Genomic DNA, 23265 nt, shown 5'->3' on the forward strand with positions numbered 1-23265 from the left:
AACCTGGCTTTGTGGCTGGAGAGGACGCACTGCAGAGAGCAGTCATTTACCTCACTAATCAGTACCATAGACACAACGCCAAAACTGCCCAGCAGCATTCTCCACATTAAACCAAAAACAAAACCAAAAAAAGTAATGTCTAATTTAAAAAAATGTTTTTTGTTTCCTTTTTTTTTTTTTTTAATTGAAAGCTGTCTCTTCAAGATGAATATATATGTATATATATATATATATATATATATAGAGAGAGAGAGAGAGAGAGAGAGAGAGAGAGAGAGAGAGAGAGAGAATGAATAGTGACCAGTGAGACATTGGATAGTGGGTCCTTTTGTGGTTTTCTGTGACCTAGTGATGGTTCTTGTTTTTTTGGGGGGGGGGGGGGGGGGGGGGGGGGGTCCCCTGTCTCAACGCTGTAGTTCAAATCGTTTTGACCGCCCATCTGAAAGTCAAAAGTCAAACTGGCTTCCATTTGACGTTAAGCTCCACCTTGACTAGCTAACACCACACCCCTTTTTCCTCCCGAGTCCCCGCCCACTGCCTCTCATTGGACTCACAGCACCACAAAAAGATCCACTATTACCCCACAAAGCTAAAATATTCTCACAACTCAAAATAATTAAATTGCATTCCTACTGCGATCTTTTGCTTATGAGGTAGTTAAACCTGATTTATGCACTAACTGTAAGTCACTTTGGTTTAAAGGCATCTGGGAAATACCAAATTCTGAATTGTAAAACAGATAAACAGATCTTTTCATTCACAGAGTACACTCCTCTATTGATCAATTTATATGACATGATACATTTAAATTAATTAACAGAGCAACATGTTGTTATTGAATGGTTTTCATGAAGAGATTATTGTTATAAAATTATACCTGTAAAACGATATTTAAACAGATTTTTCATTCCAGTCAGTCTATTGTATGTATATATCTTCATGTGTATCAGAGGATGTGCTCATTACTGAGGTCCATGTTTAAAAAATTGTCAAGTGTAAGTGGTAACTGGTTATTCTTAGTTGGAAGAAAATGGGAAAAATCTCAGATCAGAACATTAATGGGAAACAGTAGATTTAGGAAAAAACTGCTGTCAAAAATATATGTAATATCCACCAGTCAAATCATTTTTTTTCCATTAACCACTGCAAACATGTGAAGATTGTGACTTTCTGTTCCCAGCATGATGAAATAGTGAAGGGTAGAAGGATTCTTGTCAGTGATCATTCACAATCATCACGTTAATGAGCGTTATTTTGTTGCTGTTATTGTTGTTGTTGCTGTTGTTGTTGTTTTGCCACTCTAATCCTTTATATCAGTTCACTTATAAATCACTGAGGAGCTGAGCACATTAGAGGCAAAGCATACTAATCATTTATTTCTATATTAGCTGTCCTCTGATTTGTCTGCAAAAGTTAAAAATAATCCTGAGACCATCACAAAAAAAGTGTCTGTACCATGTGATATCCATTGTCTGTTCATAATGTGGAGAGACTGTAAAAAACTGTCAGTTAATGATCTGATCACTCACTCTAGAAATTATTCAAAAGAATTCCTCATTAGTTTTAACATATATTAAATCATAGCATTACAGTAGCAAGTACAACAATACTCCTCAAATTCAGGTCTCTTCTATAACTAAGTTCCTGGATCACCACACTCAGTAAACCAGGGAATGATTTAACATACATCTAGAGAATAGAAAAGCGCACGTCAGTGTTTATAACAGCGGCTAAATTCAGGCAGAATTAACAGAGTGAATGAACGAAAATGAATATACTGTTGAGTAAAGTGAGCTTTAGATGGAACTAAGGCATATTCAGCACACACATACACACCAAAAAGCCAGTAAACTAAACTCAGAAAGACTAACAAACTGGAGATTGTAGCATATGCTAGTTCACTCTCCCCCTCTACTGGTGGTTTTGTGTTAGGTTTTCTCAGTTTATGGACCTGTCCCCTGCTTTCTTGCTGAGAATGAGAAGACATGATTTTGTTATTCACTGTAAAGAGAGTGGATCCATGTTAAAAGTTCACCATTTATTTCTGAGGACACAAAATCAGGATGCAAACCAAATCAGAATCATAAATCAGGCCTTTACATGTAATATTCCTTTTCATATTTATGAAAGATCTTTGGGATATCTCAGATTAACTATTGTTGGTCAGAGAAGTGTAAATATTGGGAAGCTGTAATTTGTTCTTCAAAATAAATTTCTTTTCTCAGATGAGCTGCTCTGTTGTCAGCATTACATAGGTCACACCCAAACCATTTAGGCATTTGCCTCATAAAGACACAGAATGATTGATCAGGAAAATCTTTATCAATGAAGTCAAGCTTATGATGTCAAACCAAAATTATTGTACATATACAATTTGACAGTGAAGTGCTGTGTAGTCTGGTGATAGTCACTGGATTAGTATTCATAGTAGAGGACAGTGGAGAGTAGGAGTCGTGTCCAGTACCTCAGCCATAATTCACAATCTACTGATACACTCTGATACATGGCATTTATAATATACACTGACAATGTACTGATACACTCTGATACATGACATTTATAAGATACACTGACAATGTACTGATACACTCTGACACATGACATTTATAAGATACATTGACAATGTACTGATACACTCTGACACATGACATTTATAAGATACACTGACAGTGTACTGATACACTCTGACACATGACAGTTTTGCTGTTGTCTGTATCCGTTAACATAATTACACTCATGCTGTGAGTTTGATAATCTGCTGACACTGGTGTTACAGTCAGATTTATTAAAGACCCTTTTAAAGATCTAAAACCTGAAGAGTAATTGAACTAAAAATGCTTAATGAAAATCCAGCATAGAGGGGCTGAGTGAATGTGGTCTGGACTCTGTGGAGGAGGGTCATTGTGTCAGAGATGCCGTAGAAGGACAGAGTTCCCGCCCTGTGATCCAGATACACTCCTATTCTCGAGCAGCCGGGAACCGCCTGGAGCTTAGTCCCATTGTTATTGTGAAGGAAAGTGTAACTGGAGTGATAACAGTCCAGTCTCCAGGACTGATTATTAAGTCCAAACCCACTGTCATTAACTTTTCCTTTCCTGCTGATGTCTTTGTATGACACTGCTATAGAGACCCACCCATTCCACTCAACCTCCCAGTAACAGCGTCCAGACAAACTCTCTCCACACAGAACCTGCCACCACTGGTCAAATCTCTCTGGATGGTCAGGATTTGGGCGTGGTGTTATAGCCCCCATAACCCTTCTGTTCCCCTCAGAGAAATGGAGGTTTTTATGTGCTGTGTTTATGTCCAGTGTGAGCTGAAAGGAATCTGGCATGGGATGTAAAAACAAGGGATATTTCAGTCAAATCTCAAAGTTCAGATTTTTTGAGGTCAGTAATTTATTATGACTCATTAAACAATCACACACTCACATCTTTTTGCAGTATGTGTAACAGCTTATTAATCTTATTAAAGCATTTTGGACATTTTACTGATCAAGCACACTATTGTACTGTGGATGCCTCATCAAACTGGGGTCAAAATCATAGCTCCCTCAAGTCAAAAAAAAAAAAAAGACATTTTGTTGTTATTGGTAAAACTAAACATGTGAAAGCTAGCTTTGTATTAGGGTTAGGGTTTGGTTATTATTCTTTACTTTTGTTACAGTGGAGAACAATAGGGGGTCCCCAGAATCTAGCATTCAAGGAAAGTGTGTGTGTGTGTGTGAGAGAGAGAGAGAGAATGTGATTTCAGTACACTTACACTGTAAGAACCCCTTTCTCGTCTTGGGCTCAGAAAGCAGGAGAGTCCATTTTTCGGGAACTAAGGACACACGGAGATTAAAAAAAAATACTGAATCCAGCAATATCTCTTTGACAAGTATGACTAATTAAAAATTAGCAGAAAAGATTGTGTCCTGGAAACAATAAATTTACTGGAGAAATAGGTAATAAAATTCAGTGATTCAGAAAGATTAAGGAGAACAGTGAGGTACAAAGGGGAAAAAAGAGAAGATTTCTGATATTTGTCAAAGGATTCTCCACGTCATGGGATGAAGTGTTGTGTTTTTTTTTTGTTTGTTTGTTTGTTTTTGTAATTTTAACAGAGTATTATTTTGGTAAAAATATTTAACAAAAACACTCAGCTAACCATTGTCTGGTATCTTAAGTGTCTCCTCATTGAAGAATTCCTCTAGTTTGTTCATCACTTCAGAGACAGACTTTCTCATATCATCAAAAGAGAAGTCTGGATTGACAATCATGCTGGGTAACTCTTTGTATCCAGAATGAACAGAGAGAGACTGGAAACTCTACAGAGAATAAACACACACACACACACATACACACACACATAACAGACATGGATACACAAACTTTCCAACAACTCTAATATACTTTACTGAGAATAAATCAAGAGCAGATCCATTGTGAGGGACACCCCACTCAGTAAATGATCAGAGAGTCAGTGATGTTACCTGGAGGAAGTTAATGTCATCCTCTGTGTGTGAAAGCTGCTCCAGCTCAGTGTCTCTCTTTCTCAGCTCAGAAATCTCCTGCTCCAGTTTCTTTATGTGATCTTCAGCCACACTCAGTTCATCCTTCTCCTTAGCTCTTATCTGGTCTATCACCTCAGAGAGCTTTCTCTCAATGGACTCAATCATCTCAGTAAAGATCCTCTCACTGTCCTCCACTGCTGTCTGTGCAGAGATCTGTGAGGAGACACACAGAGAGGAGGGGAGTCCATTTGAAGCAGCACTCTCACTCAGCTCTTACTGGAAGCCCAGACAGCCTGTTCTCCACAGTGTAGCTCAGTGGGATTGGACAGTGGTCCAGCACTGGGCTCCTCACTGACTGACTGAAGGAAAGTTCTGACTGAGTACTGAAATGGTTCTTCCAGCAGTTAACTGTTAACCTCTGCTGACTACTCACCCTGAGAGACTTCACAGCCTGTTTCAGCTTCTGCAGCTCCCTCTCTCTCTCCTGGATTCTCTGCTGGGTTTTATTCCGTGTCTCTCCCAGCTGTCTCTGCAGACAAACAACACACTTGAATCTGAGATTGTTTCTCATTATCAGTAATTAGTCTGGTAACTAGCAGGACCACAGTATGCAAATAAACCTCTGATCTTAAATAAGGGGGAGGGGAAGAATGGAGCAGCACATCACAATATTAAGAAGAAAAGTAGGGGTGGGAATTGCCACAGAGGCAACGATACGACACGACATTTGGGCCGCGATACGATATTATTACGATTCTTTACATTTTACGATACAGAATTATCGTGATTTGATTCTGCGATATATAGCAATTTATTTCTCCCATATATTATTAAGATGTATAATGTATTAGGACCACATTAAGGGGGAAAAAATTCTAAGATTTTGAGAATAAGGTCATATTATTAGAAAAAACGATGGTAAAATTACGAGGATAAAATTGTCAAATTTCGAGAAAAGAAACACAATTTTTAGGAAAATATATGACCAGCAACCAATAAAACGGACGAGAGGACTGTCACTGGCAACCTGAGCCTGCTTAAGTGTAACTTCACACTATGTTTCACGTTCCTCATTTTAACGCAGGCGTCAGGCTGCTCCTCTGATAGGCTATTTCCCTTCTAAAATAACACATAGCCTAAGATTACAACTTTATTCCCTAATATTACGACCTTATTCTCGAAATCTCAGATTTGTTTTCCCTCTGTATGGCCTTAATCATCAATCGTACTCTAATTCTCTGTCGTAGCAAACGGCATGTTGCATGTCAAGTTTATTATTCTGGCTCTCCACACTCAGTGCGTTACGTATAAATGTCTTTGCAGCCATCTTGGCGACTCGGACTTCCTTTCCAATTTCTGCTGTGCGGCAAGAGAAGAACGAGGTTTCGCGCCATTTTGCGGACTGCATAAGCAATGTTATCATTGTAGACATATGTACCAAAATAAAAGTATATTAAATACATTTTTAAAAATTATAAAATAATATTAAAGAAATAAATATCGACATTGTTATACCGATACAGCGGCGCCCATAGTGCCTAAAAATACTACGATACTACACTTTTTCAATTTTTCTTTCCCACTCCTACAGAAAAGTACTAATGTATTGATAAGTAATGAGAAATGAAGTTTTGACATTCAGTATTTTAATTCACATGAGTGACTTATAAAATAAATGGAGACAAACTACTCTTGCTTTCCCTGATTTTTTTTTTTTTTTTTTTGATATGGTTGTGAAAAACAATATTATTTATGTTATATATAACTAATACAAAATAGAAATATTACTGGGGTAAATAGCTGTAATGATTAAATAGTTATTATAACACCTGCATTGAAAGATGAAAGAGTAAGAGCATATAAGAGAATAGGATCTGTAATCACATGATTCATTGACTGTAAATTCCCTGATTCTGTCTCATTTGTTCAGTTATAAAATCAGTAATATTTGACACATAAACCAAAAAAACATATTTTCAGCCAGGTCTGCCAAGTGTGTGTATGCAGTTAATTCACAGGCAGTTATCACACTTGTTTCAGTTAGGGCAGGTAAATTCTTAAAATGATATCCACCATAATCCATTTTTCAGTGAGACAACAGTGAGACCCCAAAAAGTTTAGCTCTCCCTCTCACTATTAATTCCTAATTCTACTTGTACAAATCCATATGTCTCCTTTAAGTAACCATGAACCAAATAGTAACAATATACTGTAGTTCATTCAACATATGCAAAACATAGCCTTGTTCAAAACATTCCAAATGAACTTCATACAGTTTTATGGTTGTTGTGGTGATGGGTGTTGGCTATTAATCTTTTATCACTGTGGACTTCACCCTTGAATCGCTCACTCAGTGCAACTTATAATATGACAAAACCTCTAACAATAGACTAAGATATATTTAAAATTGTTTGTTTTTTTTATAGAAAGGTGAACATTTGAGCACTGAATACCTTTGATAAATATGGAAAATATTCAAAGCAGAGCTGGACTAAACATAACTGAAGTTTGAATTGTTTTCTCACCTGTTTCTCGGTCTGCTCAGCTGCTGCTGAGACTGTATCATGGCCTTTGTGTTCATCCGTTGTACACAAATAGCAGATCATTTTTTGGTCAGTGCGACAGTAAATCTCCATCAGTTTGTCATGTTGAGAGCAGATCCTGTCCTTTAGGTGTGTGGGGGTTTCAGCCAACTTATGTTTCTTCAGGGCAGGTGATTCATAGTGAGGCTGGAGGTGAGTTTCACAAAATGAGGCCAGACAAACCAGACAGGACTTGACAGCTTTAGTTTTTCTCTCAGTGCAGATGTCACACTCCACATCTCCACGTACAGCATAACCGACAGCAGGAGGAGCAGCCTGGAGTCCTGACTTCTTTATTGTCTCAGCCAGTTCAGCCAGCATTGTATTCTTATTGAGAACAGGTCTTGCAGTGAAGATCTGTCTACACTGGGGGCAGCTGTAGACTCCTCTCTGATCATCCTGATCCCAGTAGCCCTTAATACAGCTCATACAGTAACTGTGTCCACAGGGAATAGTCACTGGATCCTTCAGGAGATCCAGACAAACTGGACAGCATAATTGGTCCTGAGATGATAAAGACAATTCTGCCATTTTACAGCACACAGTCACAGGAGACACAGCGAGTGGCAGAGAAATCAAAGTTTAGCTCTGTTTCCCCGGGAGTTGAGGAGGGAGGGGCTTTCGAATTGATTGGTTCAGAGCAGACGTGTTGTGTAATTCATGCAAGTGCCATTTGTATATTTTTTGTCTTCAGGCTATGTACTGTATAATTTGTTGATGTGTTTAGTACAGTCTTCATTTACAAATATAGTTCTCACGGCGTGATTAAGGCGTGGATACATCGGTGAGATAAGACGTGCCCAAATAAATGCCCGTTACAAAGAACCAACCTGAAAGTTAGGAAACTCTGTGCTGCTCGGATAGTTCAAATCACTGTAGAGAGTCCGGTTAGAACTCTAGCTGCGTCGTAAGAGAGGGGTTCCAGTCACCAGTCTTGAATTAAGGGTTCTTTATTGTCACTCATTTGTGAACTTGAGGTAGTGTGTATGCGCGTGTGTGTGTGTGTGAGTGTGGTTCTAAAAGAGCAAACAGAATACAAATATAGAGATATTAAGTACAAAATACAAATGGGCTTAACATTTAAACAGTACAAACTACTTGCAAAACATTGCCGTAATATGAAAGGCACACGTGCATAAGTGCGCATGCGCCACCTGGAGTAAATAAATTAATCTCCCCCGTAAACATTTTACTCATTGACCGTTACGACATCGTAAACATTCAAACATTCAAAACCTGAATATACACAAATCTATGAGGGAGAGGACAAACCATTACGGCGGACATTTCCATTTGTCATTCAACAATTATCGCTCTGAATGCTAATATTATAGTTACATTCTCCGTTACTACGTTATGAACAACAATAACACTTACGAATAGGAGAAACAAAGGCAACTTACGTTGTTCATAGACGCACCGGCGACACTACTACCGACTATTATTATCAGCATTGACTGGTTTTAAATTATTAAATTGCCGTACTTATGATTCCCCGTGCCGTTCTCAAACTTGTCCGTGCCTGACTAAGCAACTTTTACTCTACTGGCCATCTCTTTTCCACTACGACGGTGCTGGTGCCGGTGCCCGTGCCCGTGCCGGTGCGGAGCCAGTGCTGCCTTGGTGCCTTTTGAGAACCGGCCCGCATTTCCACTGGTTTGGGAACCGAACGCTACATAGCGAAAGTTTGGGTAATTTCCGTGGGGAAAAAATAATGTCGGACAGAACGCATTGCTTGCTCTTTATAAATTTACTTTTACGCTAGGCTTCCACACAGCGAAACACCTCACGAATTTTGTCCCAGAACTTTTCGCTCTGGGGGCAAAATTCATGAAAATAGTAAGTCTGTCACTTAGCTCAAAAGTTAAAACGAGTGTTTAAATGAAGGTCTGCATGAAGTGGTTTAATTGCACCAGCCAGAGCCGAGAGAGAGAGTGTCTTTTTCTACCACTCTGGGTCCGACTACGTTCATGTAACATGTAAACAACAGCCCGTATTGATGTAGACACAAATTGTTACTCATGCATCTTTTAATCATACATATTTTCATGCTACAAATATCCTTTAGCCTACCGCTACTTGGTCAGACGTTTTTTGTTACTCCCGCCTCTCTAAAGAACGTCACGTATCAAACGCTGAACTGATTGGTTCTCGCGTGGTTTTTATTTGCATAGCCTCTGACGTCAACGGTTCCAACTTTTGGGACCAGCATTTCTGTGGTGCCGTGCCGGTGCCAGTTTTCGGCTCCGGCACCAGTATTTTGTCAGTGGAAAAGCGCGGGTGCCGGTGCTCGATCGGGCACCGGCACCGTGGCAGTGGAAAAGGGGTAACTTACCCCTCAGTCTTAAAGGAGCGGCAGCCTTTTTAACACAACCTGTGTCTGTGTTACTAAGAAGAGAACTACAGTTGTTGTTGTTGTTGCTGATGTTGTGAGCATAAAGAGGTAGGACATACAGAGACGCAAGAGGGTTTACAAAATAGCCTACTATATAAAAATCCAAAAGGAAGTACTGAGCTTGATAGTTTTCATAGCTTTACTGATGGTGGGGTTCACAATAAATTTCATATACTGTTTGACTTCTTGTTCAAATGTTATTACTTACTCAATCTACATCTATGTATATGCATTTTGGCAAGCAAAAGGCCAAGGTTAATGAAATAATATGCATTGTTTTGGACTGATCATAGTTGTAGAAACCAAGCAGTATGTTTTCATAGAACAAGGAGAGATCATTACACAAATACTGTTTTGTAAATCTGTACACTTCTTTCCAAAATATGAGTATGTGTACAGTTACAGTTATGGTTACAGTGCATACGTTACTGTATGAACATTCTCTCTCAATATCAGCCTTCAACTTTTTTGAATGCTGCTTGCTCACATGTGTAAATCCTGAAGCCTGGGGGTGAGGCAGTTCATGGCATGATTTGCTGAAGAGGCTGGATGCATGTGCAGGTTAGTTTCAGTTTTATTTTAAAAGAACGATACACAAGACTTCTTGGAACTTACAGAATTGCGTATTCAGGCTTCACAACATTTTAACACAACACACAGACAACCGAAGCCAAATATAGGTGTATTTATACAGGACCGGGTAGGACTAAATTAACAAGAAACAGGTGGGACTAATGATTAAACTAACAGGGTGAACCAAGGAAACCAGGAGGTAACAAAAACCTTAACCAAACTTCACCACTAGAGGGGGAAAGAGAGGACCAAGGTGTGACAGTTCTGTTGTTACAATCAGCATGTGTCATATATCTGTTGTGCAGGTTACAGCAATGAATTGAAAACTCATAAAAAAGAGAAAAAATGAAAGTGATGAAACACAATCCAGCTTCATGAAAAACAGACACAATGCAAATAATGTCTGGTTAGAACCTCAGTGAAAACAGTTTTGTTCTTTTTATTGGTTTTTATAAGGCTTCTTTTCTACGGAATGAAATTATAAATTTGGTTTTGAGGCATTTTTCTGCATTTCTTTTAAAATGTAATGCATGGAAACTCCTTCATCAGAGCCAAACATGGTGAAGCACGGGACTTCACATTGTTTTAACTGCGTTAAAGGTCTCAGGCGGTCACAGCCTGTGAGGCCTGGGATAAGGAATATGGACCCAGAAGCAGACTCTTGAGAGGTTCTTTTTAAAAAGGTGATTTTAATGATCAAAAAATTTCAACAGTACAGAAAACAGTTGGCAGTGTTCGCAGTCAATTCACAGACAGGCAAAATGGGGATCAGGCAAAAAATGTGGTTTGAATCCAGGCAGAGTCTTAAAAAACTAGAGATCAGTCCAATACAAAAAACAGAGGTACAGAAGAGGGCAAAGCAGTAATCAAAAGTGAGCAGGCACAGGTCACATACTGGGAGGGCAAAACAGGCCAGGCATTTCCCAAAAACCAAAAGGGCAAGACAAGACCAAAAATCCAAGAAACAGGCAGAAGTCAAAACATGAGCAAAAAAAAAAATCAGAAACACATGACACCCCAAGAGATCCTTCCAAAAACTGGCAAGGGGTAAATGTTGAGTCAAGGCTTTAAAACAGACTAATGAGAAGATGGTGAACAGGTGAGCTGAGGGAAGGCTGGTGATTGGTGTGAATGCAAAACGTGGAGTGGAACCCAGGAACAGGAACCAAACGGGAGAAAGGGAAAACGATGCTTAGACAGTGGAAGGACCAGGCTGGATTGTGCCACAGGCAATGACACCCTATTTCCCCATGTCTGTTCTCATATATTCTCCTTGCTATTCAGTTAATTTCAGCATTTATTCTTTAAAGTGATGCTCAAAGGATCTCAGTAACTGGTTGTCAGATTAACAGTTATTTAGCTGATGACACTGCGTTATTTCCAAATAATACATCACAGTTTCCTTAGGTTATAAATTATATGAAGATATTTTCTCAAGCTTCAGTTCTATATTTGAATCTCGGAACACCGGAACTTCTGCCAGTTAAGGAATGTGCCAGTCTATCCATATACAACATCCCTGTGAAGTACCAAGTCACCTATTTAAGGATTGTGGTTACTAAGAATGTGGATATTAGATGCTCCTTTAACTGAGGGGAGGACTGAACTATTGAGAAAGGATCCAGAAATATTTCAACCTGTGGCTGCAAAGAGACTTGACCCTATGAAGTAGAACTCTACTAACCACAGGAGATATTGAGAATGACATAAACAGCATGCTCTCTTTATGTGTATAACTCTACTCGTAAATGGACAGATAGAACATTATTCAGATTTCTCTGGAAATCAAAACTCATTATGTCCTCTGTTTTAGGCAGCCTCCCCCTTTTTAATGTGTTATTACTGTTCTAATCAACCTGTTTTGCTGCCCTGTTCACTTAAACAAATGCATTTATCAAAGTTCCTAATACACAAACATAATTTGCTTTCCCATAGCTACCTAATTCGTTCAAATTAATTAAGTAATATTAACCATCTACAATCCACCCAAAAAAAGTTGAGGGCTGATATTGAGACTGTTCATAAAGTAATGTGTGTACAGAAACCAGTATATTTCATGTTTTTTTGACCTGTCAGCATAGTCATATTTATAAAACATCATCTGTGTAATAATTTTTTTTGTCGCATAAAAATATACTGTTTGGCTTCTGCAACTATGATCAGTCCAAAATAATGAATATTATTTCATCAGCCCTTGTCCTTTTGCTTGACAAATGTCATATGCATAGATGTAGATTTAGTAACCAAGAACCTCTAGTAATTCCATTTGAACAGGAAGTCAAGCAGTATGTTAAATCTATTGTGAACCCCACCAACAGTAAAACTATTAAAACTATCAGCCTCTGTACCTCCTTGCAAATATTTATATTGCATGCTATTTTGTAAACCCTCTAGCGTCTCTGTATGTCCTACTCCTTTATGCTCACAAAAACCACAACAACAACAACAACAGCAATAATGATAATAATAATAACAATAATAATAATAATAATAATAATAATAATTATAAGATGTAGGTGATTTGTTATTTTTTAACTGGGGTAACGGGGGGAGGGCCCAATGATCACTGACGCAACTCCATATAGTATATAGGGGGATGGCAGGTTAACAAAGGGGGTACATTTTGGTCATTTTCCTAACAAGGGGGGTGGCATCCCCCCTTATCCCCCCTACAAATTGCCTACTGATAATAAGTCTTCAATACTGCAGCATGTGTTCACCACGTCAACATAATAAAGGTCCGTAAGGAAAGAGGAAGGAAAGGTCGACAGTCATGCTTTGACGGAATGGAGGGACGAATATGGGTGTAATCTGAGAACCTTGTGACCAAACATACTGAGGAGTTTAACGGGACTTCCCACAACAGCAAGTAGGAAACCACAGAGGGTGTTAAATTACTCTGATTTAAGCTTAACAAACAGAGGCTTCTGTATCGGCGGACACACGAACAAAACAGAAAACTCAGATTTGTTGCCATCGTTTTAATCCGTGACATGTTCAACGAATTGGTGTTCCACAATGCTATTTTAGGGAGTTCCTTCTGCACAATGAAGAGACTGGATGCTCTCATAAGTTTTCTGACATTTTCATCAACTGTCAATGCAGGTAAACGGCTCTGTCACACGGTTCTTTTAGTATATCATTTTACAATTAAGACTAGATATAGTCTAGCCAACCGCAGAAATTGTGAGAAAACAAGGAAGCTTTGCTCTATCAACAGTTTGCTCTATCAACAAGTTTTGTTCATAAACTGTGCTAAGCTGTGCACTCAGAGCTGGGTGTGGATGTATATTTCCAATCCACTTAACCTCCCAGTAACAGACTCCAGGCAAACCTGTCGGCACAAAACCATCCAAAACCTGTCAAATCTCTCCTTATGTCCATATAATCAGGATATGTAACACACACCATACAATCCCATAGGAGCTATATATTACAATGAATGGAATATTTTGGAAGTGGGAGCCTCAGGTCTCAGCTTTGGAAAGCCTTAGAGTTTTGGCAATAGTACTCCTATAGAAGTCTTCACCACAGCAAGCTATTGTGTGTGTAGGAGCTAAATTGAATTCTGAGTGGATTTTCATCCTTTCTTTGCTGTTAGTAGTGTGTGAGTGATTGTGTATGGCCACAGGTGAACGTCCACCGCCCCAGAGGATAGTTGTTGAAGGTGGAAACCAGGGGGAGGGCGTTAAGAACTGGGAGCCACAGCATCTGGGCGTGGCTGAGAGGGCAAACAGTCTTTTGACTGTGCTGTGCTATGCAGCGCAGGCCGTGATGTCTGTTGACTTGCTGTGCGCCATTTCTTTCTCAATTGATTGTTTATTTTATTTTTGAATTAAGTTATCTGTAATCCAATATCTATAAGACCATAAACGGTCACTGGACCAACCAGGACCACATCTACTCACCGTCCTTCATCTGCAGTGATCAAGACAATACAAACTAAACCACCAGCAGTAGCAAACCAGGGTACAAAGGGGGAACTAAAAACACTATTACTAATGTGAAAATGGGCAGGTTCAGAGAAAGTAAAAAAATGCACTCAAACATCACTAAGAGCACATTAATATGGTCACTGGGAATTCCCACTTCCAGTGTATTTGACTTAGACACTGCATATTTTAAGGAGGATGTCAATGTCAATATACAGACCCAGTCAAATATATTGGAAATGGGATCAGACAGATCCCTGTTTCTTTGGATGCTTCCTGTTGACCCAGAACCCTCAATTTTTCCCTGCTGTTTGTGACATTGGCCTGTTCAAGACAAAAAGGTTACAAGTTCCAAGAACGCTCCAATGAAATCTTGGCCCCCCAAAGGAGGCGTTTTGGCTGCTTCCTTACCTCTAACCTCAAAATGGACACTGCAATTGGGTCTCACATCAAATGGGACTGGAATGTGAAGGCTTTGGGCCAATCGGGACACGAGGAAAATGGAAAATGAGTGCTAGTCGTAGTGTTTCAGGGTGAGTGGTCAGCAGATGGCAAGACAATAGTTAACTGTTAGAGGAACCATTTCAGTACTCAGTCAGAACTTTCTCTCAGTCACTCAGTGAAGAGCCCAGTGCTGGGCCACTGTCCAATCCCACTGAGCTGGGCCACTGTCCAATCCCACTGAGCTACGCTGTAGAGAACAGGTTGTCTGGGCTTCCAGTAAGAGCTGAGTGAGAGTGCTGCTTCAAATGAACTCCCCTCCTCTCTGTGTGTCTCCTCACAGATCTCTGCACAGACAGCAGTGGAGGACAGTGAGAGGATCTTTACTGAGATGATTGAGTCCATTGAGAGAAGACGCTCTGAGATGATAGAACAGATCAGAGATAAGGAGAAGACTGAATTGAGACTGGCTGAAGATCACATGAAGAAAGTGGAGCAGGAGATTTCTGAGCTGAGGAAGAGAGATACTGAGCTGGAGCAGCTTTCACACACAGAGGATCACATCCATTTCCTCCAGGTAACATCACTGACTCTCTGATCATCTACAGAGTGGGGTATCCCTCACAATGGATCTTCTCTGGACTTATTCTCACTAAAGTGTATTAGAGCTCTAGGAGAGTTTCTGTGCCCATGCCTGCATTGCTTGTGCTTCTTTATCTCTTGTTTGTTTATTTCCCATCTCTCTCTGTTGATTCGGAACATGAAGTGTTATCCAGCATGACTGCCGATCCAGTCCTCTCTTTTGAGGGTGTCTATGCTTAAGCCAATCGATGTTAAAGTCAAGGTAGCTGATTCAAATGTGTTTAAAAGACGTGTTTAAAAAGAGTTACTTAAAGTTATTATAGGCCTACAAGATAAGAGGAAGTCAGTTCATGCATTTAGAATCACACACTGAAGGACTGTTGACGCAGAGGTGGTTGTTGTAAGACAATGTGTTTATGAAAAGGACTGTGAAAGGACTCATACAGCAAAATAGAGAGAGAGGTTGGATTTTGAGTCACTGGAATTAGTGAAAGTGTGAGATTCTATGTACAGGTCAAACATCACACCTATGCTAGTCAAGAGAAGGTTCCCGCGGACACAGTAGAGTAAATGGTTGGTTGTCATAGTGCACAATGACACCCACTGTTTGAACCATGACATATAAGAAGAGATGTGTGTTATGTGAAATCTGTCATCAGATGTGGGTCTTGAACACTGGACTCTTCTAACCTCTAACCAATTAAACTGTTAACACAGAGTGAACTGGGGCTGGAAATGTCAGGGCGACATTTAGTTGTGCAGGGGAGAGTGTGGTACACCCCCCTTAATTATACTGTTTGTGTCCCCTCCAGCATTTTGTAGACTTATTTATGTATTTGTTTATTTATTTATTTGCTTGTTTGTTTGCTTGTTTGTTTGTTTCTGCTGTTGCATTTAGACACAATTGCCCACTGTACCTTTAAGAGAAAAACAGTTTGTAAGTGATGTAGAAAAGGTTCTTGTCAGTTAGTAGAGAGTTTGATTAGAAGAAAAGAAGGTTAAGAGAGTGAAATAAAAATGTCAGATTGAAGAAGATTTCTACACTGTTACAGAATAAACAGAAAAGACGTACCATTTTATCATTTTCAAGGGAAACGTCTCTATGACTCAACCATATGCAACACAATGACAAAAAACTGACTGTTGTTCTGAACATGTTAAAATATGTTCACAAGTTCAGTGTTATCAGCAAGGACCTAAGCACTCATGAAACCTTTATATCGCTGTCCTCATCACGAAGACGACTGGAACATCGTTATGAATGGAATGACTAATTGCTTTGACATGCTTTCCCTGTGAGAAAACTATAACAATACTTCCTGACAAACAGGTAAGAACTGCATGAAACCACTCCCACTCTCCAGCATTGACAACTAGTGAAACGAAACCAAAGTTGTTCCTCTGCTGCTGTGATCACAAAATGGCAGAAGCTCCTTTATCTCTCCAGGACTCATTCAACTGTCCAATCTGTCTGGATCTACTGAATGATCCAGTGACTATTCCCTGTGGACACAGTTACTGTATGAGCTGTATTAAGGGCTACTGGGATCAGGATGATCAGAGAAGAGTCTACAGCTGCCCCCAGTGTAGACAGATCTTCACCCCAAGACCTGTTCTGAAGAAAAATACCATGCTGGCTGAACTGGCTGAGAGACTGAGGAAGAAACAACTCCAAGCTGCTCGTCGCGCTGTCTGTTATGCTGGACCCGGAGATGTGGAGTGTGACACCTGCACTGGGAGAAAACTCAAAGCTGTTAAATCCTGTCTGGTGTGTCTGGTGTCATTTTGTGAAACTCACCTCCAAACTCACTATGACTCTCCTGCCTACAAGAAACACAAGCTTGTTGAAGCCTCTACACAACTACAGGACAGGATCTGCTCTCAACATGACAAAGTAATGGAGATTTACTGTCGCACTGACCAAAAAATGATCTGTTATTTGTGTTCAATGGATGAACACAAAGGCCATGATACAGTCTCAGCAGCAGCTGAAAGGACTGAGAAACAGGTAAGAGAAGAAACTAAAATACTCCAGCTCCTGTTGTGATAGGATTAGGCCAGCTCTGATTTTGAACATAATTAATATTCTTCAAAGGTTTCTCACTCTGAAAACTTTTCAAGTTTCCACAAACTAAAAAAAAAACCCTTGAATATACATCATTAGAAATGTATGCTTACTAAACAATTGTTCATGTCATAATCTGAATGACTGAGTGTTTCAGGTGTGAAGTCCACACTTATAAAACAGCAACAGCCAAAATCCATCACCACCACAGCAATGAAATGATATAAAGTTCATTTTCACAGTGTGGATCAAAACGTTCATGGCAAATATTGTAGCCTGTGCATAACGAGCTATATTGTTGTGGTTATTTCATTTATGGTTTCCTCACAGTGGGACATGTGGGTATCTCCAGCTGTATGGTAATAAGATGTTTGTAGTGAGGAGGAGGGGTGGGGGGGGGGGGGGGGGGCAATTGCACAACTGTACTCTATTTAATTCATCACGCATGAACAAAAGGAGGTGAGATGGCACTGTCGGGCAAAAAACAGCGGGACAAGGCTCGGTATATTTTAAAGCACTTATTATACAGATGAGATATGAAAAAGGAGAATGAATGAAAACTACGGCTTGTAAAGCTACTAAGTCCCCACAAAACCTGGCTGGGAGCGGGTCGATCCCGGAAAGCAGAGTTTATTTAAAGCCCAATATCACTGTTTACAGTATCAAAGGGCTTTACGTGCCCACAGGATTGCAACAACTGGAGCAGGGTGGCACCCCCCTGACTTGATCCTCATAGCGGGCAGGAAAAAACTCCTCAAAAAAAACCCTGATGCTAGGGAAAAATAGGAGAAATCTTGAGAGGGACCACAGAGAGAGGAGACCCCTTCTAGGCCAGCCGGGTGTGCAATAAACTCTAAAAAAAACTCTCTCTCTCTCTAAAAGTGGTGAACGCAGCTGTGGTGACAAACTGTGGTGTGGCATGGCATGACTTCAACGTGGCTCTTGACAATGCGGAACTACGCCTTTTTAGTGGGCAGGACCCCCAACGGCACGTCCACAGGTTGAGCGAGCAATTAGGGCGTCATCCGCCCATGGGGTGCCCTATCATAACATAACAGGGAAACACAAAGGAACAGACCAAAGCCAAACACAAGCAAAATACACACAAGGACGTAACAAGTGCTGAAAAAGAATGAAACTTTCAGTAGAACGTTAGTAGTTTCACCAACATCCTTGCAGGTGGCACATTGGACATATGGATTTCACATCCCAAGAGACAATTCATATGGAAAGTATCTTTGGAATTTTACTGTTGGAACATTTTCAGATCCGTTGGATATAGAGAGAACTTCCATTAATTTGAAAAATCACTCCTACTGGTCGGACTGAAATCTGAATCTGAAACTGAATCTGAAACTTAATTCTCTCTAGATTTCTTTTAAAGCCCCATCTCTTTTTCTATTTGATACTATGATCTACTGCTCCAAACCCTCCACTCAAGCTTTTTTTTAAATTACATGTTTATTTTCATATTGTGGCCCTGTCATGTTTAAACCAGAGTAATTATTGAAAATGAGAGACAGTATCAGGAACAAGTGTGATGTTTGTCCACAGAGACAGTTGGAGGAGACCCAGAGAAAATCCCAGCAGAGAATCCAGGAGAGAGAGAAGGCGCTGAAGAAGCTGAAACAGACTGTGAAGTCTCTCAGGGTGAGTAGTCAGCAGAGGTTAACAGTTAACTGCTAGAAGAACCATTTCAGTACTCAGTCAGAACTTTCCCTCAGTCAGTGAGGAGCGCAGTGCTGGGCCACTGTCCAATCCCACTGAGCTACACTGTGGAGAACAGGCTGTCTGGGCTTCCAGTAAGAGCTGAGTGAGAGTGCTGCTTCAAATGGACTCCCCTCCTCTCTGTGTGTCTCCTCACAGATCTCTGCACAGACAGCAGTGGAGGACAGTGAGAGGATCTTTACTGAGATGATCCGCTCCATTGAGAAAAGACGCTCTGAGGTGACAGATCAGATCAGAGCTAAGGAGAAGACTGAACTGAGTCTGGCTGAAGATCACATAAAGAAACTGGAGCAGGAGATTGTTGAGCTGAGGAAGAGAGACACTGAGCTGGAGCAGCTTTCACACACAGAGGATCACATCCATTTCCTCCAGGTAACATCACTGACTCTGATCATCTACAGAGTGGGGTGTCCCTCACAATGGATCTTTTCTGGAGCTTACTCTCAGTAAACTGTATTAGAGATCTGTTGCCCCCCTGTTTCTTTTGTTATCTTTATTTTATCTGCTAGTGTGGTTTATATCTGTACTGTTTGTAATTGTCTTCTGGGTCAGCATGTCTTGCACTCCTGTCAGGCCAGGAAGGGGTCTCCTCTCTCTGTGGTCCTTCTCAAGATTTCTTTCATTTTTCCCTGTTGCACCTGGGTCTTTTGGGGACTTTTTTCTTTCCCACGTGCACTATGAAGATTATTATTATTAGTAGTATTAGTATTAGTATTATTATTATGTGCGTGTGTGTTTTTTCCCTGTAGAGTTTCCAGTGTCTCTCTGATCATTCTGGATTTGAAGAGTCACCCAGTGTGACTATTAAACCAGTCTTCTCTTTTGAGGACATGAGGAAATCTGTCTCAGACATGAAAAAAAAACTAGAGGAATTCCTCAGTAAGGGGATAGTCAATATATCAAAAAAAGGTTAGAATGTTTTTATAAAATATCTTTATTGAAATTAAACTTTCTTAGACAATCCTTACAATTCTCTCAACCCTAAAGTACCAAGTACATTAAAGAGAAAATATCTGACAGTGTAGCATCAGAACTTTCTAGATTTGACTGAAATTTCATCTTTTTGTCTTATATCAGATTCCTCTAGGCCAAAACTGGCAGAGTACAGAAAGACCAGCCGCTCTCCACAGAGATGGTACCCCATTGCACAACCTCCCGTACAGAAGGTGGGCACAGAACACTCATATAGAATTTTGTCACTGTGAGTAGTCAGTCGAGGACAACAGTGAGCTGCTTTATGAACCATTTCAGTAATCAGACACACACACAAATAATAATGAGACTGGTATCCCACTAGTCCCCAGTCATTCCTGAATAGGAGTGTGTCTGGATCAGGAGGCAGGAACTCTGTCCTTCAGTAATGTTTCTGTTTGACACAATGACCCTCCTCCACAGAGTCCAGACCACACTCACCCAGCCCCTCTATGTAGGATTTAGGGTTAATATGTCATCAGCTATTCAGATCTGCAATTAAAAAGTATCATTCCTGAATCTGACTATGATGTCTATAGTAGAGGGCAAACAGATGTATGATCTGAGTGTGTGGTGATGAGTGTGTGTGTGCGTGTGTGAGAAAGAGAGAGAGTGTGAGTGTGCATGTGTGCATTCAAGCAGGCATTTGAGTGTGGCGTTCAAGAGAGAGAGTTACAGGAGTAAACTGTGATGGAAGAGTTTCTATCTGATGGACATGGACGGGCAGAGCACAAACTGGAAACATGAATACTGTCACTTATTTGTCCTTTTCACTGTACATTGTCAGTTTATCTTATAAATGTCATGTGTCAGAATGTATCAGCACATTCTCAGTGTATCTTATAAATGTCATGTATCAGAGTCAATTATGGTTGAGAGACAGGACTCTGATCTTACTCTTACTCTATACATATCACATAAAATAATGAAAGGGTGAAGGACTCTTGTCAGTGATCATTCACAATCATCACTTTAAAATTTAGAGGTTTTGCTTTGTGATTTTTTTTTATGTTTATCAGTTTTTTTATGTTTAGTATAATTTATGTTTATCAGTATCAGTTACTGTTTGTTAGATTTTGTTTATGTTTATCCAGATTTTTTTTTTAAAAATTCTGCTCTGTATTTCAGAAAGATCTGTACAGGTCTGAAATTCAAAAATACCTGCATTAAAATACAACTTGATTGCAAAGTTAATGTTTAAACTTTTATACATACAAACAGAGGGGAGGAAAGCAGGAGTGAGAGAGACATTTTAACAATAACATTATTAGTCATATATAATATATAATTTTCAACACTGGGAAAAGGCACTCAAAACTGATCCCTGGGAATTTAAATACTGAATGTTGGCACTTAACTTTTTTCTTAATTTCCCTTTGTTACACTTTTATTCATCCTCTTAATACTGTAAACTGCAATTCTTTATGCCCCACAGAAACTTTTTTTTTTAATCAGATGTTTATTTGCACACTGTGGCCCTGCCATCTTTACTGTCCATAGGAAGAGTTCAGAGAGATCCTGAGACAACCTCAGCAGAGAAACCAAAGGCAACGGGAAAATTACCAGGTGAGTGGTCAGCAGAGGAGAGGACAACATCTAGCTGCCAGAAGAACCATTTAAGTAATCAGAACTTTCTGAAAACTGCCAAAAAAAGAAAGGAAAAAAAAAGATAGAAACACAGCAGAAAGATAAATTTCATAATGTAACAATGATACAAGAAGTACGTGTTTGCAGTGAGAGGGTGAGCTCACACTTTCTTGGATATCTTGCTATTATCTCATTAATGTTTCATTCATTCACACTGTGTCACCAATTTATTGTGCTATGACTGGACTTTAATCTAAACCACATGAACTGAACTAGATGTTCAGTACAATGTGGTAGTTTCACCAACACGCCTGTAGGTGGCACATTACACATACAGACCTCACATTCCAAGTGACAGGAAATAAAACATTTAGGAAAATATTTTAAAAATTTGAACTGTTGTGACTATGAAAGTAATGTGATAACTCGATATCTGTGAATTAATTGTACTCAAAGATAATTTCCACTTATTAGATTAATTAAATGCTGAATTTGAATTTTTTTTCTCTATTTAATCTACCTGTATTTCTCTATTTCTAATACTGTAATCTAGTGCTTCAAATCATCCACTCAAACGTGCTGCTGATAAGAAGCAGTGTCAGAGACAAGTGTGTTGTTTGTCCACAGATGGGACAGCTCAGAAGATGAGCAAGAATAGAGGAGAGAGAAGAAGCCACAGTAACTGAAACAGGCTGTGAAGTCTCTCAGGGTGAGTAGTCTGCAGAGGACAAGACAACAGTTAACTGCTGGAAGAACCATTTCAGTACTCAGTCAGAACTTTCCTTCAGTCAGTCAGTCAGTGAGGAGCCCAGTGCTGGGCCAATGTCCCATTGAGCTACACTATGGAGAACCAATTTTTTTCTGTGCTATCTGGATATAGAGAGTTACCCAGCGCAACATCCTGGTGTTTGTACTTCTCAGAGAAACTTTTTCTTCTTCAGTGTCAAATATATGGACAACACATTCTCAGAGATCATCAGTATCATTTATTAAATGCTCCATCTCATGATAGAAATATTAATGATGTAAATAAATGATTAACCAAAGACATGCATCTCCACTCTGGTTCTGAGAGTAAATCTGACATGATAAACAGATCTTTTCATTCGCAGACCACACTCATAACACTGCCAATGTACATGTCTTTATGCATTTATATCAGTTCACAGAATGTTCCAGTCAATCTATTGTAGGTATATGTTTTACTGTCTATCAGAAGATGTGCTTTTTTACTGGGGATTGTGCCATAAAATTGTCATGTTGTCACACCCTATCCCCCTCTGTCCCTCTGTTTATCTTATTTTTCACCCCTCTAGTGGTCAGTTTAGGTACTGTTATGCCCTGTTCCTTTTGTTTCCCCCTCTTATGGTCAGTTTTGGTTTGTTCTTAGTTGCTTGGTTTGGTCTTGTTAGTTTAATCATTGTTTCCACCTGACTTTAGTTAGTTGAGCTTCGTTTAATTTGGTGTAAGTGATCTTGCTTTTGCCTTGGTTCTTTGTCTTGCGTCGTTTGGTGCTCACACTATGTTACATTGGATTTCCCCATTTGTCTGAAGTTCTGAACCTGCTTTTGAAAGTCTTTTGAAGTCTCCTCTTATGTTGGGTTTAAATAAAGAAAGTTCTGACCCACCATTGCACCCAGCTTTCTTCACACAGTGTGGCACATGTGTATGTGGTAATTGCTTATTCTTACTCTTAGTTGGGAGAAAACGGGAAAAATCTCAGATTGGAACATTAATGGGAAACCATAGACTTAGCAAAAGCTGCCTTTAAAAATGTATGTAATATCCATCAATAAAAAAGTTTTTCCATTAACCAAACTCCGCAAACATTTGAAGACTGTGACTTTCTGTTCTCAGCTTGATAAAATAGTAAAATGGTGAAGGATTCTTGTCAGTGATCATTCACAATCATC

At 39.6% G+C, this 23265-nt stretch overlaps 2 protein-coding genes and 1 pseudogene across 4 annotated transcripts in view; 2 read left to right on the forward strand and 1 right to left on the reverse strand.

The window, feature by feature from the left end:
- Positions 1 to 23265, forward strand: part of LOC115805757 (tripartite motif-containing protein 16-like) — a 117100-nt gene that overhangs the window by 38115 nt on the left and 55720 nt on the right. The window lies entirely within an intron of this gene.
- LOC115809175 (tripartite motif-containing protein 16-like) lies at positions 2699 to 7608 on the reverse strand. Of its 3 annotated transcripts, none has more exons than XM_030770755.1 (6): positions 7021 to 7608; positions 4929 to 5024; positions 4475 to 4708; positions 4164 to 4309; positions 3763 to 3836; positions 2699 to 3327 (listed from the first exon to the last, which is right to left on the reverse strand). In XM_030770755.1, the coding sequence occupies exons 1-6, from the start codon at positions 7606 to 7608 to the stop codon at positions 2798 to 2800; spliced, it is 1668 nt and encodes a 555-aa protein (XP_030626615.1). In that variant the 3' UTR covers positions 2699 to 2797. The 3 variants fall into 3 exon arrangements, with proteins under 3 accessions (XP_030626615.1, XP_030626608.1, XP_030626599.1); XM_030770748.1 differs by having other exon boundaries at positions 3763 to 3822; positions 4150 to 4309; XM_030770739.1 differs by having other exon boundaries at positions 3763 to 3852; positions 4150 to 4309.
- Positions 16421 to 18963, forward strand: LOC115809364 (E3 ubiquitin/ISG15 ligase TRIM25-like; annotated as a pseudogene).

The sequence above is a fragment of the Chanos chanos genome, chromosome 1, assembly GCF_902362185.1.
Source record: "Chanos chanos chromosome 1, fChaCha1.1, whole genome shotgun sequence".
NCBI classification, from domain to species: Eukaryota; Metazoa; Chordata; class Actinopteri; order Gonorynchiformes; family Chanidae; genus Chanos; species Chanos chanos.